Source organism: Vanellus vanellus (assembly GCF_965231255.1).
Source record: "Vanellus vanellus genome assembly, chromosome: Z".
Classification (NCBI taxonomy): Eukaryota; Metazoa; Chordata; class Aves; order Charadriiformes; family Charadriidae; genus Vanellus; species Vanellus vanellus.
Window position 1 is genome coordinate 1,498,534 of NC_138908.1, and position 17,667 is coordinate 1,516,200.

Consider the following 17,667-nt stretch of genomic DNA (forward strand, 5'->3'; position numbering starts at 1 on the left):
AATTTCTTTGTTCTGTAGAAATAAACTTGCATATATAGTTCTGCATAACTGAGACGTTTCAGACTAGCGTGTATGCGCTGTTGCCATTATGTGATAAAGAGCAGACATGCAAAATCCGACTTTTACAGTTCATCAGTACATTTTATCCAATTCAAAATCTTCACAACAACAGTTGAGGCTTTTCACATTCATTATAAATACTCGTATCTTGTCTGTGGGAAACATCTGTTCTATGGCGAGCCTTAGCAAGTACCCAGTCCCATCCGAAGCACGCACTTGGTTAATCAAAAAGCACATTATTAGTGCAGGTAAAATGCTACTAATCATTTCTGCATGTTTCCAATAATATTTTAAATCCAAAAGTGTTCTTTTATATTGCTGTTGAGATGGATTCGCATTATACGCCTGCCTTTTTATTTAGGGAATAAGGAAAACGGAACGAATAGGATGAAGTGAGCTGTGTAACTCTTTTTACTCACAAGTTTCTCAGTTCTTCCTGACTTGCTCTCAGCCAGAGCACTGGCATACTAAGTGTTGTTTAGGGCACGATCATCATTAACTCTTAAGTTAGATAGGTAAATACTTTCAGCAAAATCAAAAAATGCGTGTCACTTGGCTTTATTGTCATAACTTCGAAGCACAGTCAGTTCCCATTAGTTGCACCGACAAGTTGACCGCCACTTGGATATTCAGAATTTCCGAATGTCTTGCGAGCAGGTGTTTTGAAAGCATGGAGCCTTGACAAATGAAATTGATCTGAAGAGATCAGTTTGAGCCAAGCATAACTGGAGTGGAAAATCCTGCTTATGCAATATTGAAGACACAGTGACATTAAACTTTTTGGTATTTTTTTCTGTTTGAAAGCTGGTAATATTTCATGCCATGCTGTGAACCCTTGGCTATTGATGTTCTGATTCTTTCTCCTCGCAGGACACTTTGATTTAATTTCACCTGTTGTTTGCAACTGTGAAAGCAACGATGGCTTATTCCACATCCCATCTCCTGACAGCGACCCCGGTCCATCGCACGTGGTCAGTCGGTGCAGCCGGATCTCCAGCTTCCCTTGTCACTCCTTTTGCACGACACCCGTTACATTTCCCTTTTGCTTTATCTGCCGAAGGAAGTGTTGATGCTGATGCCTTTGTTTTATGCTGAGAAAAATAAGTGCTTTTTGCTTATCTCAGTGTGTCTTGGCAGAATACTGAAATGGAACAGCAAATCAACAGAGCTGTAACCTATTGCTTAAATGACTCAGATAAGAATACTGCTTCAATCCTCTAGTTCATATGCATTTCCAAAATACACTTTTAAGCATAGGAAAACGTTCAGAGCTTTTTTTTTGGTTGTATTGCTAAAGATATTTTTTTTCCTTTTTTTCCTTTTTTTTAAACTGCTGAATATTTTTAGGTTTGGCATTGAACAAATTATATCAAACTTCAGGATCTGTTCCTCTGAAGTGGTAATTGTTTCCTGCAGCAGAGAGTTCCTTAAATCATGTTCTACACCCTGAATTGCTGGCACAGAGTCATGCTAGTGTATGGTATATAAATGGTAGGAGAGCAGCAAAGCCATTGATCTCAGGTTGGTTTAGCTGATTAATTGTTTGAAATATTAGGAGCTTTGAAGGAGAGTGCTCATGGTGATATAAAAGGGTGATAGATAGTTTCCAGTGGCAAAAGTGGTAGGTAATCTTCAGGGTGTCAGTCTGGGAGAAGTTAATGAGTTAGCCGGAAACTTTGTGGTGCGGTTTGTAAGAAGATAGCACAAATGATGTTCCTGATGTTCGTCTTTTAGCCATAAATTTCTAGTCTGACTTCGACAGATTTACCCCAACTTCAGTAGTGACCGGAATCAGATTCACCATCTTTTTGTTTTATAGTACGTTTTTAACAAACTCTGAAAAATGACACGATGTGAGAACATCACCAGCATCACGTGGTGGTGATTTCAGCCATCCAGTCCGCTTCAAAGCCGCCTCATTTCTCTTGCATGCTGAGGTGGAACTGGGTTCTCATCAGTGAACGCTGCATAGGGTGGAAGCACGGGATGTGCAAAAACCGGGATAGCTTTTTCCGTTATTACCGGTGCGCAGCTACTCGCGTGTACCCACCTGTCAGTTAGCTCACAGTCCTTCTACATGCTCAACGCTTGCTCAGCTGTGAAAAATAATTTGTTCATCTAGTCCTTAAGCTGCTAAATCTGGAAAACGCAGTGAAGCGTCTCTCATGGTGTGAACAACAGAGGTGGAAATACTCGGCTAACTCTTCATGTCAGTGAATCACAAAGGGTTTAGCAGTGAACAGCTTCATGACATAGCTGCAACCAGAGCTTCCAGCTGCTCTAGAAATTTTTTGGAGAAAATTCAATTATTTTTTTCTTTATCTGTCGCAGAAATGAGAGGTTTTTTTTTAAAAAAATCAAAACATTTAATTACCCTCTCAAGAATTGCTTGGACTTGGTGTCAGCTTGGGTGGCAGAAACTCTTCATGGATACTGTTCACAGGCATCAGAAAACTAAATCTTTCTGGTGCTAAGATGCACAGACTCTTTTGTGTGGCCCATAACATCACAGTGGCGCAAGTCCTGGGCAAGGTCATGTTCCTCCTCAGCTCCCCTCAGTCTTGTATGTCTCCAGAATGGCAGACGTCTCAGTAAATGTCTAAACCCTAGAGCTTCTGTAAAAGTGAGCCAACATATTATTTCACATTGTTAGACTAACAGCTTAGCTCCATAAGTCTGCTTAATACACACTCATGTAGTAACGCTGTCTTTGATTTTTGGTCTTAAAATAGAGTACCGAGTGTTTTCTAGTTAGAGGTTACCCATTCTGCTGATTGTTGGTAGTTCTGCCAAGAGAGCATCCTGTGTCTATCATGGTCTTGCCTTGTGTACATCTCTAACATCAAAGGGTTCAGCTCGCTCACAGCTAATAAATAGCCCAGCTGAATAATGGTTGTTGGGCTAAATTGGAACCAAACTGAAAAATTATTTTATTTCTGCTTCCCGGCTTTGTTGGAAATAGTCTTCTTTCAGATTTCAGATGAGTTTGTATACTATGGAGATAGTTCTTGGAAAACCAGGCACGTAAAGGAGGAGTGCCACTGGTAGGGGCCACCAGAATCGTGGCCCGTGTGAGCTCTGTGTTGCGTTCAGCGGGAGGAAACGATGCATTTCCCGGCCATGGCTGAGCATCACTTGACGTGCCGTGGGCCAGGAGTGAGTTGCTGCTGCAGATTTGTTTCAGTGCAGGCTATTGAAGAACTTCTCCCTGGAGGCGTTCAAGGCCAGGCTGGACGTGGCCTTGGGCAACCTGGGTTGGTGGGAGGTGTCCCTGCCCAGGCCAGGGGGGTTGGAACTCGATGGTCTTCAAGGTCCTTTCCAACCTAAACCGTTCTATGATTCTGTGATTCTCACTGAAGACGAAAGCAGCTCCTGTTGCTGCTCTCACGGTTTGGTGGGAGAACACCCCCGGGGGAGGTTAAACAACAGAGTGCAGCTGAGGACGGGTACGGTCATCAAGACCCCTCTCCTGACCTCTGCACATGGTCTGTTTCCGAGGCGATCGGCGTTCTTTAACCTCCCTATCGAAATTCACTGTATGCAAGGCTTCAGTGTTTGTGCCAAATAATAAATTTCCCTTAAAACAGGTTAATTTTGATTTTATGGAAAAGTGTAGAGTCCACAAATTTAGTCACAGTTCAGCTAAAAAGGATATCTTAAAGTAAAATAATGACAGATCGCTACTAAAAATTAATTCAAAGGAATTAATTGAGGCATTGCCTTCCCACAACCGATTTTGCCTATGTGAGAATATGGTTAATTGCCTCTCTGGTCTTTGTCTGAAATCTCAACATTTTTGTTAAAGATTTAATAAAAGAATTTCAAGACCTTCTATACAGGTTAGACACTAAAAGTGAAGGCATGCCCTCGCTTTGTCAGCCTTGGTGTCGTGGTCCTGCAGCAGTCAGTAAGAAACAGCCCTGGGGCTCACAATTCCTAGGTGTGATGATTTTTATTTTTATTTTTTTTTTCTAGCTACAGAGAACTTGTTTTCTTGACATTATCAGTTGGAATCTAGAAGTTAAGAAAACTTGGTTTTGAAACTGTTCCATGGTTAGGGCAATTGTAGATTTTCCGGAATGCTCACAAGTTTCTTGTCTAAACTTTTCCAACTAGTTCATTGCTACAGACCACACAAAAGCGGTTCTTTGATTTTTACTAGTTGCCTTTTTAACTTTTGAACTTGTTAATTAAAGAAGGTGGTTGAAAAACCACGATTTATTGATAGTTGCATTTGTTATGGCAACCTCCAGTTTTAATTGTGTACTTCAAATGCTGCTGTTCTGATGGAGAAGTACTGGTTTGGCTTTCTAATACTTAGGGATAGTTAATATCTATTCGCTTTGATTTCATTTGTGTAACTGCTCATGTCCTGTAGGCTGGTTACATTGCTCACCTCACTGTTTCTAGCCTCCTTGAGCAGCTCTCTGAAAAACTAATTAATGTAAATATTAAAAAGAAGTTCCATTGCAAGAGGAAAGGCATTGAAAACGAGGTGAGAAAGGGAAAAGTTGGGAGCAAAATAACACTGTTTAAGCCAAGGAATTTTGGTGTAGAGCTTGTGTTGTACTTCAGAGGGGAAGAGAGAGGGGGATGCCGTGAGGAAGAATCGGGGAGGAGTTATAAATGTTGGGAGGCATCATTGTGTCTGCAAGCTCTTGTGGAAGGGCAAGAGATGGGAAGGAAAGTTTTGGTGTCTATTATGTGCTTCAGAACCCGAGTGTCTTCTTTTGCAGTACCCTGATGAATGCTGGGTGCTGGGATGAGGCTGAGGATCAGGCCCGTGTGCATTTTTTCCCTTATTTCTGGCCAGGCTAGATACTAGGCATTGCAGGGATGGGGTGGAAATTCACTATTGTCAAACTTGTATCCTCTGCGGACAGTGCATTAAAAAAAAAAATATTAAAAAAAGAGATGTTGAGTGGGGCATTAGTCATTTAAAAGAAGGTGGTGGGTGACTCCTGCAAGAGTCTTGCAGTCTTTTGATAGTTTCAGGCATGCCTCAGCAGTTAGCTTAGAAAATAAATGTTAAGAGATTTCAACAACAACCCCCACCCCCCCAAAGCAAAGCCCATCTAACCGTTTCCTCTGTAGGGCACTAGTTTTGAGCACTTCGTACACACGCGGTCTCTCAGAGGTTTCCATCATGCTGCCTTTTTTTTTTTTTCTTGCAGAGGACCCATAATTGCATAATAAAATATTAATAGCACTGGTCTTAAAAGATTTAGCTCCTAGCATGAGAATATGTGCCCATGGTGCTCAGTGTGTATAATATATGAAACTCCTGTATGTACTCTGAATCTATAATAGATGTAGTTGTTCTAGTCTCAAAACTCAATGTGGTGTTCCAAGCATGCACTGTAATTAGATGCTGCTTATAGAGAGATGTGTTAAAAACTATTTTGCAAAGGCTTATACATACTATGGGATATAATTTCTCTCCTTTGTCATTTGGGACAGAAATGTGGTGACTATTCGTGCAGTCCAGAGAGTTCCTTGCGTTCTGATTTCCTTTAATATTTTTTTTTAAATTTTTTATGATGCAGTTTATACAAATAACTGCTCTAAGAATCTCAACTTTGCCCTGGCATACAAGCAAACTAAGTATTACATGTGAAGAGCTACAGCTGCGTTTAGTGTCTTTATGATTTTTTCCCCTGGTTTCCCCCGTAACTCTGTGGAAAAAAACATGTATCTTGCAAAGTACTGCAGTAGCTGACAAAATCATAACTCATGTATGTTTATTCAATGCCTAGATTATCACTGTTGAATAAATACAGGGTTTGAGGGTACTAGTAACGACTAGTCTAACTAGTACTATATGGTCCAGCTCTGTTTTTTCTTACTTACTGTGCTCTGGTGGGTCAGGAATGTATGTGAATGTAATTAGAAATGGAGGTTGCCATAATAAATCCAGGTATCACAGTATCACAGTATCACAGTATCACAGTATCACAGTATGCTAGGGATTGGAAGGGACCTCAAAAGATCATCTAGTCCAGTCCCCCTGTCGGAGCAGGAACACCTAGACGAGGTTGCACAGGAAGGTGTCCAGGCGAGTTTTGAATGTCTCCAGAGAAGGAGACTCCACAACCTCCCTGGGCAGCCTGTGCCAGTGCTCTGTCACCCTCACTGAGAAGAAGTTTCTTCTCAAATTTAAGTGGAACCTCTTGTGTTCCAGCTTGAATCCATTACCCCTTGTCCTATCACTGGTCGCCACTGAGAAGAGCCTGGCTCCATCCTCATGACATTCCCCCTTTATATATTTATAAACGCTGATAAGATCACCCCTCAGTCTCCTCTTCTCCAAACTAAAGAGACCCAGCTCCCTCAGTCTTTCCTCATAAGGGAGATGCTCCACTCCCTTAATCATCTTAGTTGCCCTATCAAAGAATTATTTTTCAACCAGCTTTTCTAAATAATAGATTCAACCATTGAGATGTCAACCAGTTCGTGTTTTGTTTGGGTTCTTTTTATTCTAAAAAAACCAGGAATTATACTGATGGCAGGCGCGGGTTCCTTGGCTTTTGGGATATTAGCTCTGAGATGGGGGAATGGGATACGGCCTTGTCTTACTGCAACAGGATGGTGATACCAAATTAAAATATACCTTACATGAAACTTCTAGTAACACTAGCTATTGCATTTTTATTTTTTTCCCCCTCCAGAGTACAAATTTGGTTGAAACAAGTAATGCAGATTTTCCTTCTGGAGATCCCAGAATGTACCAGTTGGACGTTACCCTAAGAAGAGGGCAGAATTTAGCAGCACGGGACCGTGGAGGTAAGCGTGCTGGTAAACACTGTCTTAATGTTTGGGAAGTTACTTGGCCGTTGGGTAAATTTCTATGAGGGTATTAAAGTCAGAATTATGGTTTGAATTGTGCGTTAGTTGAATTCTGCTTAAAACTACGTCGAGGTTCTTTTATTCAAAAGCACAAAGCAAAAGGAGCGAGGGCCAGCGAAACCCACACAGGGGAAGGAATGAGGTTTAGCTAATATTGCTTCAATTCTGCTAGCTAATTTTCCTCCCTTTTTTGAATGTTTCAAACTAGGAAAGGTGTGATAGATTTACTTTAACCACGCAGATCTGTGCTGTCTTGCTCACACAAGTGCTGTCTTCCTACGTGTTTTGTTCCTTGACTGCTTAACTGGTAAATACTGGAACTGTTTTTAAAGACAAAACCAGTAAAAACCCCTCTGTCGGATGTGTCCAGGCTTTATCTGCTGATCACAGACTGGCGTTTTAGTCGGTTCTGAGACATGTACCACACACAAAGTTCGGACGTAGAAAGGATTCCTGAAAGGTGTTTCGACCCACGAGAAGAGTGCCGGCTGACTCCGTGACTCTGCACGTGCGACTGCAGCCGGTATTTAAAATTAGATAAGTCAGTCATCCACTTCCTGAACAGCAATGTGAGCACAATAAATCTGACTAACAGCCTGTTTGGGATTTGCCGTAATATATTCCTTGTGAGAGAGAAGAAGCCACAGTAAGAACTTAGCTGCAAAAATAGTATTGTAGGGGAGCTTCCCATGCTTGCTGGAGGAAGTTACCTGACCGGTTTCGTGTCTCAAACACGGTAGCAGAAACCTAGACGGCTGTTTACGTTGGTCGGAAATTACTGCACTGATATTTATGACACTGAAACTGAAATCTTAGTAGACTGTTGCAAGAGTAAACTTTATGTATATTCTTCCTTTAGATATGTTGATATTCTATCAAGCTTTGCCTGACAGTCATTAAAAATAAACCCTGAAATGTTTTTGATCCATGAGCTAGAGAGACTTGCCCAGTTTCTGAATGATGTGTTGTAATTCAGCCGTATCCATCATTCATATTATTTATAAATGAAGAAAAATGTGAATGTAAATATAATTGTTTGTATGCAGGGAAAACATCTAATTTTTTCCCCCCAAGGTGTGGGAGTCTAGGTCTAGAGTAAACAAAGGGTGGGAGATCCATCTCCTGAGGAGGAATCCCAGGTTCTGAAATGAAGACTAGGCGCTGTATAAAGTGTCAAGGGCTTTGAAAGGTCAGTTCAGAAAGCTGCTGCTTGAGCAGCAAGGAAACCTCCCCAGGCTGCCTGAGAGGCAACACGCCGAGCGTGGTGTTTCCTCAGCACTCGTTAGTCCCACAGCCCAGGCACTGGGGTGGTGTACATCTACCGCCTTGCAAAAGGCTGAGCAAGTACTGTTTTTTTCTTTTGAAAAGGTACTGGGGAAGAAGGTGGGTGTTGGGCTCAAGCTTCACAGAGTAGTCTTAGCTTGAAATCTTACCAAAAAACCAAGATGCCTGGGTTACTTTCTGCTCTCTTTCTGAATTTCTTCCTGTCCCTGAAAAAGCTGATCATTCCCATCTTGAGCAACTCAGGGAATGTTTTACCAAGCCACTGCAGGTGTGGCCACTGCACCAATGTGCCCTTCTGGCCAAGAAGGCCAATGGTCTGCTGAGGTGCATCAAGGTGAGCATGGCCAGCAGGTCAAGGGAGGTCATCCTCCCCCTCTGCTCTGCCCTGGTGAGGCCACATCTGAGTGCTGTGTCCAGTTCGGGGATCCCTGGGTCAAGAAGGACAGGGAACTGCTGGAGAAGGTCCAGAAAAGGGCTATGGAGATGCTCAGGGACTGGAGCACCTCTCTGATGAGAAAAGGCTGAGAGCCCTGGGGCATTTTAGTCTGGAGAAGAGAAGGCTGAGAGGGGATCTCATCAATCCAAAGGGCGGGTGTTGGGAGGGTGGGGCCAGACTCTTTTCAGTGGTGCCCAGTGACAGGACAAGAGGGAACGAGCACAAACTGGAACACAAGAAATTCCATCTCATCATGAGGAGGAACTTCTCTCCTGTGCGGGCGGCAGAGCACTGGCACAGCTGCCCAGAGAGGGGGGGGATTCTCCCCCTCTGGAGCCATTCCAAACCCGCCTGGACGTGTCCTGTGCCACTGCTGGAGGTGCCCCTGCTCTGGCGGGGGGTGGCACTGGGGGAGCTCCAGAGGGCCCTTCCGACCCTCACCAGTCTGGGATGCTGTGTCAGGAAGGAGAATGTGCTTTGCATCTTATTGAGTCGTGGAAAATCCTTCAGACCAGATGTGGAGCTACAGATGTGGTCCCTCCTGTGGTGACCAGGTTTCAGATCTCATCTGGGTTTGGACTTCCAGGCCTGAGCCTTTGTTAACAAGAAAATACAGAAACAGCACTTTGTACTGGGACCCCAAGGTAGGTCCCATCCACTCACGACCGAATGTCCTGGCTGTTACCCGCTGTGTTTCTGGTTGTTTTCCCTTTCTCTTGGAGCTACTCAAAGTGAGATTTTAGGAGCACCAGCGGAACTTGAATGGAGGAGACTTTACAGCCGTTAGGCAGGCACTTGGTGGATTCAGATGGCTGCTCAATGGGAACTGCACAGAAAGGGGCTTCATCTGGGGAGTCAGTTTTGTCTCAATCCTCTCTTGAGTGCAGTACTTGCTCTTTTTTATTTATTGTTTAAAGTATCCGGTGGTAGTCCCAGTGGTGTTTCACTAAGAAACTGGGCATGTAAAACTGAATTCTTACTGATGATTTATGTGAGCGCAAGAGGAGATTCTGTGAGTTCATGGAAGAAAAATCCACAAAGGGCATTGAAACGCACAGAAAACACATCTAGATCTGAAGGTCTTTGCTCCAAGTTCTTGATACCTGGGAGGACATTGCAGGGAAATAATCTGTGTGCGTGTGCTCTTGTTTTTCTGATGGCATCTGCTTACAGCCCCGCTGGAGACAGAGCCCCATGCTCCCAGGAGCTGTGGTCTGAGCCAGTGCCGGTGTCCCTGTTGCCTTGCCTGCGTGATGGAGCAGTGCCTGTGTCGGGGGTTATGAGCCAGAAAGCGATTACAGGACAGTCCACGGGAGGCACTATCAATATATATCCAAATGCGACATGGAGCTACCAACACCGATGTGTTAGATAGTAAAACCAGAGCTTGGGGGATTTACCTCAGGACTGTCTCAGAGGAACCTTATCCTGTAAGTCTTAACAGCGCATAACAACCCGTTCCTCCAAAACTTTGTCCAGATCCTCTGCTGACAATTGAATTTTCTGCAAGTACTGTGAATTTCAGTCTAAAAGAATACTTGAATTACATGGTAGAAGATAATATCATTTTAATTTTAGCTTTTTGTTCTTTAGTTTTTGAACTGCGGTTTCACATATCTTTTTAGAAACCTGCTGCTCAACATATTGCAGTCTTGGAATTCAAAGTTGAGTTCTCATCTTGTGAATGTTCTGCACACTTTGTCTTCCCAAAATTTATAAAAAGAGACACCACAACATTCTCAGAAGAAAAGGGGAAAGATTGAAGCTATATTTATGTGTCTAGCAATGCCAGCATTAATCACAGCTATTAGTTGATAAATAAGCACTGATAGTCACAACAAAAAGGGAAGAGAACATTCTTCATGAGAGGACCAATGTCTCACTGTTGTCTTGTGAAATGGTTGAAAATAATCCTTCATTGTAACAGGCAATATTTATGCTCTGATGTGTGCAGTATGACAGATGGAAATGTAACTATTCTTTTTAACTCTTCATTTTCACAAGAAATCCTGTCTTTCGTCTGGTCTGGCTTTCCTTCCAAGTGCCATTGAGCTGTGGTACCATAACTTCATCCCAGCTATGTCATGAGACAGTTTACATTTTTGCTTCTGGCAAAATCCTATAGTGACCACAAATGCGGTTTATAACATATGCTTTATTTAAGACCATCCTAAAGTAGACCGTGTACTTAGATTTCAAAAATGTTTTTCTGCATCTTTTTCCCATAGGATTGGGAAAAACTGTGTACTGTTGGACCTCGTAAGTTGGTATATTAACAAGTTCACCTTATTACCTACATCTTTATGTTTTCTTTTTAGTTATAATTTCTCATTTGCTTTTTGTCATAGACAGTGTTTGTGTAATATCATGTATATTTTTAGGAGTTCTTTCTGGAATTAAAATTTTTAGGTTAAAAAGATCCCTTTGATTTGTTGCTGGTCTCTGACTTCTTGCATGTGGAGTTTGTGTGGCTACTTCAGATTGTTAATATGCCTTTATAGATGTTTTGAAATATCCTGAATGTTGGTTTTAGACAAACAAACAAACAAAAGCCCTTGTGGTTGATCCATTTTTGCTTTAAAAGAGATTCATTTTGAGATGCAAACTGAAATGTTATAGCACAATTGGTGAAAAGGGCAGTTATATCTCAGTCATTGGTTTTCTATGATTCTCTTCAGTCAAAAGAAAGATATCAGGATCATAGAATCATAGGGTTGGAAGGGACCTCTGGAGATCATCTAGTCCAACCCCCCTGCCAGAGCAAGGCCACCTTAGAGCAGGTTGCACAGGAACGCATCCAGGCGGGTTTTGAATGTCTCCAAAGATGGAGATTCCACCACCTCCCTGGGCAGCCTGTGCCAGTGCTCTACCACCCTCAAGGTAAAGAAGTTCCTCCTCGTGTTTAGGTGGAACTTCATATACTCAAGTTTGTGCCCGTTACCTCTTGTCCTGTCACTGGACACCACCGAAAAGAGCCTGGCCCCATCCTCCTGGCACCCACCCTTTAAGTATTTATAAGCGTGGATGAGGTCCCCCCTCAAGCATCTTTTTTCCAGACTAAAGAGACCCAATTCCCTCAGTCTTTCTTCAGAAGAGAGGTGTTCCAGTCCCCTAATCATCTTGGTAGCCCTATGCTGGACCCTCTCCAGCAGTTCCCTGTCCTTCTTGACCCGGGGAGCCCAGAACTGGACACAGCACTCCAGGTGGGGCCTCACCAAGGCAGAGGAGAGGGGGAGGATGACCTCCCTTGACCTGCTGGCCACACTCTTCTTGATGCACCCCAGGATGCCATTGGCTGGGGTGGTCATCCTGGTTGCTGGCTCATGGTCATCCTGTTGTCCACCAGGACTCACAGGTCCCTTTGCACAGAGCTGCTCTCCAGCAGGTCAGCCCCCAAGCCTGTACTGGTGCAGGGGATTATTCCTCCCCAGGTGCAGCACCCTGCACTTGCCCTTATTGAATTGCATAAGATTCCTCTCCGCCCAACTCTCCAGCCTGTCCAGGTCTCTCTGTATGGCAGCACAGCCTTCTGGTGTGCCAGCCACCCCTCCCAGCTTTGTGTCATCAGCAAACTTGCTGAGGGGCACTCTATCCCCTCATCCAAGTCATTGATGAATATATTGAATAGGACTGGACCCAGTACTGACCCCTGGGGAACACCACTCGTCACTGACCTCCAACTAGACTCTGCGCCCCTAACCACAACCCTCTGAGCTCTGTCTTGCAACCAGTTTTCTATCCACCTTACTGTCCATTCATCTAACCCACTCTTCCTAAGCTTCCCTATGAGGATATTCCTTTATGTGTTTTAAATGTGGGTTTCCTCACAGTGTTTTCTTACTTCAGTGGAGTCTGGAATCTGCTCCCGTTTGTGCTTTTTGAGAAACGTACAGTGCTGGTTTGCTGCTCCGCTTTAGACAATGTTGGGAAAGCACAGGTTAATCCTGAGGACTTTGTGTCATGTCAAAAAACAGGCTAGAGACATGATGGATTTGATCCCTTCTGGCTTTAAAATCTATTTATTTTTTTATATATTTTTTTTACAAAATGGATGAAGATTAACCCATCTTGCAATATAGAACAAGGAAAATACTTTTTTGAGCATAACTGAAGTGTTAGTTGGCTTTTTCACAAAGATCAGAAGTAGTGTATTTTCTGTGTGAAATCTTGCCGGAAGATGCCTGAGAACAGATGTTAATTGTCATCTAAGGCCTTGACCTCGAAGCGGATAATATTGCCGGATCTCCGTGTCTCTCTCTGCAGCAGACAGTTCAGTAATGCGTCCTAAGATTAGAGAATCTGTCTTTGTAGAAACATCAGAGGGGTTGGCCCTTAAGCGGCTGATGCTGGTACCGAAACCTGCACCCAAAGATGGCGAGAAGCAACCAGAAGCAGCATGCAGTCAGTGCCCTCGTGCAGGGCGAAGGCTGTGTTTCCACTTGAGAAATGTACCATTTCTGATACGAAATATTTACAGCAGTAAGAAACCGGCTGCTCAAATTGAGAATAATTGGGAGAGATGTCTGTCAAAACCAGGAGAATCTGAAGAACTGTAATAGTGGAAGAACGTATGTCATAGACTTTGCATTTTGTGTGGTGAATAGCTGTATACATCTACGTTATCAGGATCTAGAGGAAAAGTAAGTGCCGATGAGATAACAGGCAAAGTGGAGCAATTAAGTAACCCTTTAAGATGTGCCTTGTTTTCTGCAATGACACAATATTGAAAGCAAACCTATGCATAAGGCAATACATTTAAAGTTACAGAAAAGACTTTTCATTTAAGCCTAAAAGCAGAGCACGTTATTTATGTTTGAACTGTGGGATTCACTGGTGTAGGATACTGAAATTCAGTCCTTACCTTGATTAAAACACAGTGTATACAGTGTAGCTTTGGAGACTGAGAAACTCTTCATCCTCATGATTTAGGTAGACCGGGATTATGGACTAAATTTTACTTATTGTGAAATATTGATAAGTCTGTCACACACTTGAGAATGATAGGAACATGCCCCTGGTCTGTGTCCTGAAAAGGTGAGACGAGAGGATTATTGGCATAAATCAGTAGTGTAGTGCTCGCACCATCTACCTACCGTGTGTGGCAAATAATCCCAAGGCGATAACCAAAGAGAAATGCTATTCATGCCGTAACGGGTAGCCAGATGCCAAAGTATTTTTAAAAGGACTGTTGGATCAGTATTTTCATGCCACTAACTGTGAACATTCATCAAAGTAGCTCTTTAGTTATATTTTTGTCTTAACATATTAATTAGGTATGGAATTCGAATGCTCGTTAAAGGAGATCAGATACCATTAGCTTTTGGATGCAAATCAACGGGTTTGTATTTATTTTAAATCAGAATAGGCAAGAAAGTTAGCTGATGTGAAAGTGTGTCAGAAAAGTTATATTAAGTTTTATCTGAGTCAAAAATATGCTTAATAATTTTTAAGAACTCCTGGGGATGTGAATGTCCGTAAGAACTAATTTTTAAATGCTCAGTTTCCTTATAACAGAGGTAGTGAGGATAAGATGCCGAAACAAGAAATGTCGTGCTTGTTACTCTGAGATTCATGTAAATATGTGTAGATAAGTGTGCCAGCATTCACAGTGCGTGAAGACATTTCCAGGATGTTTTATTTAAGGGTACACCTCGTTAGGTAGGCAGTGCTTTTTGTCTGTATTTGGGTACAAAAGCATAAGATTCGGGAAGAGGCTACTGGAGTTTTGTCTCTTTTTTTCCGCAAGGAGAGGTTAGCGTTGGCTGAAGAGTGTTGTGACTCTGGATGTCATTCTGAGGGCCCGCAGGTACAGGTCGGCGTTGCCCAGTGATAAATGTAGGATGGGAACATACTTTTTGGTTTCGTTTCTGCTCCGCCTGAGCTGTGCTGCGGCTGCTCTCTGCAGCAGAGCGGTGGACACGCAGCGTGGCGGCCACCGAAGAGGAGCTTCCTCTGCCCGGTCCAGCCTGGCCTCCTGCCCTTGGCAGCTCCGGGCATGTTTTCTGCTCAACAAAAGGTGTCCAGATCTCACGCAGGGTCCTGGTGGCTGTGCCTCATACCTGATGGTGACAGGGAAGAGTTCTCGTGTGTGATGCAGGATGGAGCAGAGAGGAGTAGTGAGAAACGGGGTTGCTCACTCTTCTGATGTTCTACAGCAGCTTTATTAGTCTGAGCAAGTCCCTTTGCAGAAGGTGCCAAAGTCCACTGGAGGACGGGCTCAGTCTGTTGCTTTGTTCCTCCTGCTCTCGGCTTGACACGGAGCTCGATCTCACTGCCAGGTCCCTCACTGCGCCTGCACCTCTCCGTAGGATCACAGCATCACTTTGGTTGAGAGACACCTTTAAGATCATCAAGTCCAACACTTCCATCCAGCAAACAGCTGACATGAGGTCTGCATGCACCATCCTTCATCCAATGTGGCTTTCAGTTTCTATCATAGCCAGGAATTCTTACGCACTCTAGGAAGCCCTCACGTGGTGGTGGTACCCTACTGTCCCCATGAAAACTCCAGAGGAAACAGCTTCTCCCCTTTGCATGGGGAGCTGAAAAAAGCCAGTCCATCATGTGCACCCTACTGATCTCTTGTTCTCCATGGTATTTCAGTCAGCATCTGACCCGTCGTGTTTCTCCTAACACACTGTGGCCTTCAGGTCTTTTTTGCTCATTTCTCCACGCCAAGAGGAAGGAAACACCTGAGGAAACTGCATCAAAGCCTTCTAAGAGGGTGGGCTAATGCCCTTTCCTAAGCCTTTAAGGGACATTCGATTCCCACGGGAAGATGGTCTGTCTCAAGTGAATTGTGGGATTATTAAATAATTTGAGACCACAGTTCAGCAGCCCTTCCTTGGCATTTTACAGTGAACATTTCTACAAGAATTCCAAAATAAACGCAGCCATGATATCTCTGGAGACGGCAACGGTCGCTGCGAATTTCCCCGTGTCAAGGTCTGGCAGAAGCTGCCTGCGAGCGCGGGCTCCATGCCACCCTCCGCAGAAACTGGCCAGTACAGGCATTTTTCAAACACCGCTGTCAGGATGCTCGTGCACTTTACCAGCTTCTTCACAACCCTACTGTTTACGCATACAAATAAAAGACAGGGGTTTTTTGAGCTGCAGAGTACTTTCAGCCAGAATCTGCATCTGTGGGTAGCAGCCCATTTAATTCAGTGAAAAATTTAATTAAAAAAAAAACAACAATAATAATTCCCCAAGTGGAGATTTATTTATGCGAACATACAGAAATATTTACTGGTATGTCTGAGTGGATATTGAAAAAAAATGTAATTATTAAATGTAAAAACAAGTTTCTATTTTTTTCAAACATTTTTTGTTTAGCTGCTTTTAGGCACTCAAAATTGAAACTGTCTGTTTGCAGTACACTGGGAAAATCCCTATGCAGCAAAGATGGCTGTGGTATCGATATGGACTGTGGGTTAAATAGGTTAATTGTAGGCTCAGAAATCCCAAGCCATATTAAACAGAAGGATTCCTGAGCACTTGAGGTACACTCTAGATTTTACGATTACTTATTTCTGATTTGTTGAAGTTGATGGTAGAATGTCCGTCAGTTTGAGTGGGCCACAATTTCCTCTCCTGTAAAGGTCACGAGTTTTAAATAGTACAATCAATATATTAGAATCCTATAAAAATGCAATAGAAAGCAAACAAGAAACTAATCCTTACCTTCTTGGGAGAAATGCTGTCAGTAGGTTTCTCGCTTTTTCTAGAAAAGGCCATTTGAGGGATTGAGTTTTACAGAAACTGGAGAAACTCTTCAGGAAGCACTCATAAATAGCTGTTTAGAGACAATCTTTGGGGCATAGTTGTGTATTTTGATTACAGGTCAATTTAGAAGAGTAGGAGGGAATTCTAATGAAACCCGAGGTACTCATGCACTGTGTAACATAAAGTCTCCGTAAGAAATGATGTGGCATACCTTGAGATGATACAACTTCAAGTATGATCTAACTTGAAATTTCGAGGAGTCCAGCTCTCTGAAAATGTTTTCTCCAAGGTATGAAGTCAGGGATTTTTTTTCCCCCTGTTTTAAGGCATCACGGGTCTTGAGTGCCCATTTGCCTGATCTCATGATTCAGTATGAGAAAGAATAAAATAGATGTTCAGATTTGTTTGTGAAACTTTTCTGACAATGTACCATTAGATGACACTGCTGTAATTACGTTGCCACTCTTGTTAATTACTGGTGGAGAATGCTTTTGGATTAGCACATTGATATAGAGAAATTATTGAGAGCACTTTTTAGAAGAGTCGTTCTGGTCTTAGCTGATGGTCTTAGCTATTACTTAGTGAATACTGTTGTAATTAAGGGCAAAAATGGGAATTTTGGGAATTATGTATTGCAGAAGGGTGAATGAGACAAGAATCATGGGCACAATCCATCCCCAAGTGATCTTGATCTGAACGCGTAGACGTGCACAAAAGACAGACACAGACGGATGAGGAAGTGTGAGGAACATCGCTTCACCCGCAGACGTCCCCCAGTTCTCACAGCAGTAGGAGGACGCGGAGGCTTTGCTGTGAGCGACGTGGCGTGAGATGGGGAAGGATGGAAGAGCTGGGTTTAAGTGAGGGCATTCTGCTACAGGCGAGCCCAAATTCCCGTTGGAGGCCAAAAAGTTTCCTACTGGTGCAGTAGGGAGCGGCAGGAGACACTCACAGGACACAAACTGGGGTTTCCTATTGTGTTACCAGTACTCCAGTCCCTTGGGGCTTAACAAAGTGGGACTCACGCTAATTGCGTGCCAATGCACTTTGTCCAATCACGCATGACATGGCTGTGTACTTGTTCAAGTTCTTCCTTGTAAATTGTCATCATTTGGAACTTTTTTCTTCCAAACAAAAAACTGTAGGTGCGATTCTATTTTAATTAGTTCTGAAAAGGGTAGCAATAATAAAAATTAGTTTGCAGTGAGACTAACAAAACATTCTAGTTATAATATTAGGGATTTTTTTTTTTTTTTTGGCTATAGCTTTTTACCATTGCACATTTCTAAGTGATGGTAAAAAACCCCATCGCTTTA

General features: G+C 43.0%; 1 protein-coding gene across 1 annotated transcript in view; it reads left to right on the forward strand.

Annotated features, from left to right (window-relative positions):
- MCTP1 (multiple C2 and transmembrane domain containing 1) overlaps window positions 1-17,667 on the forward strand; it is a gene marked incomplete at its 3' end in the record, with an annotated part of 296,541 nt that overhangs the window by 107,170 nt on the left and 171,704 nt on the right. Inside the window, exon 2 of the mRNA XM_082497852.1 lies at window positions 6,729-6,843. Coding sequence (XP_082353978.1) covers window positions 6,729-6,843 — 115 coding nt within the window. The remainder of the gene's footprint in view (window positions 1-6,728; window positions 6,844-17,667) is intronic.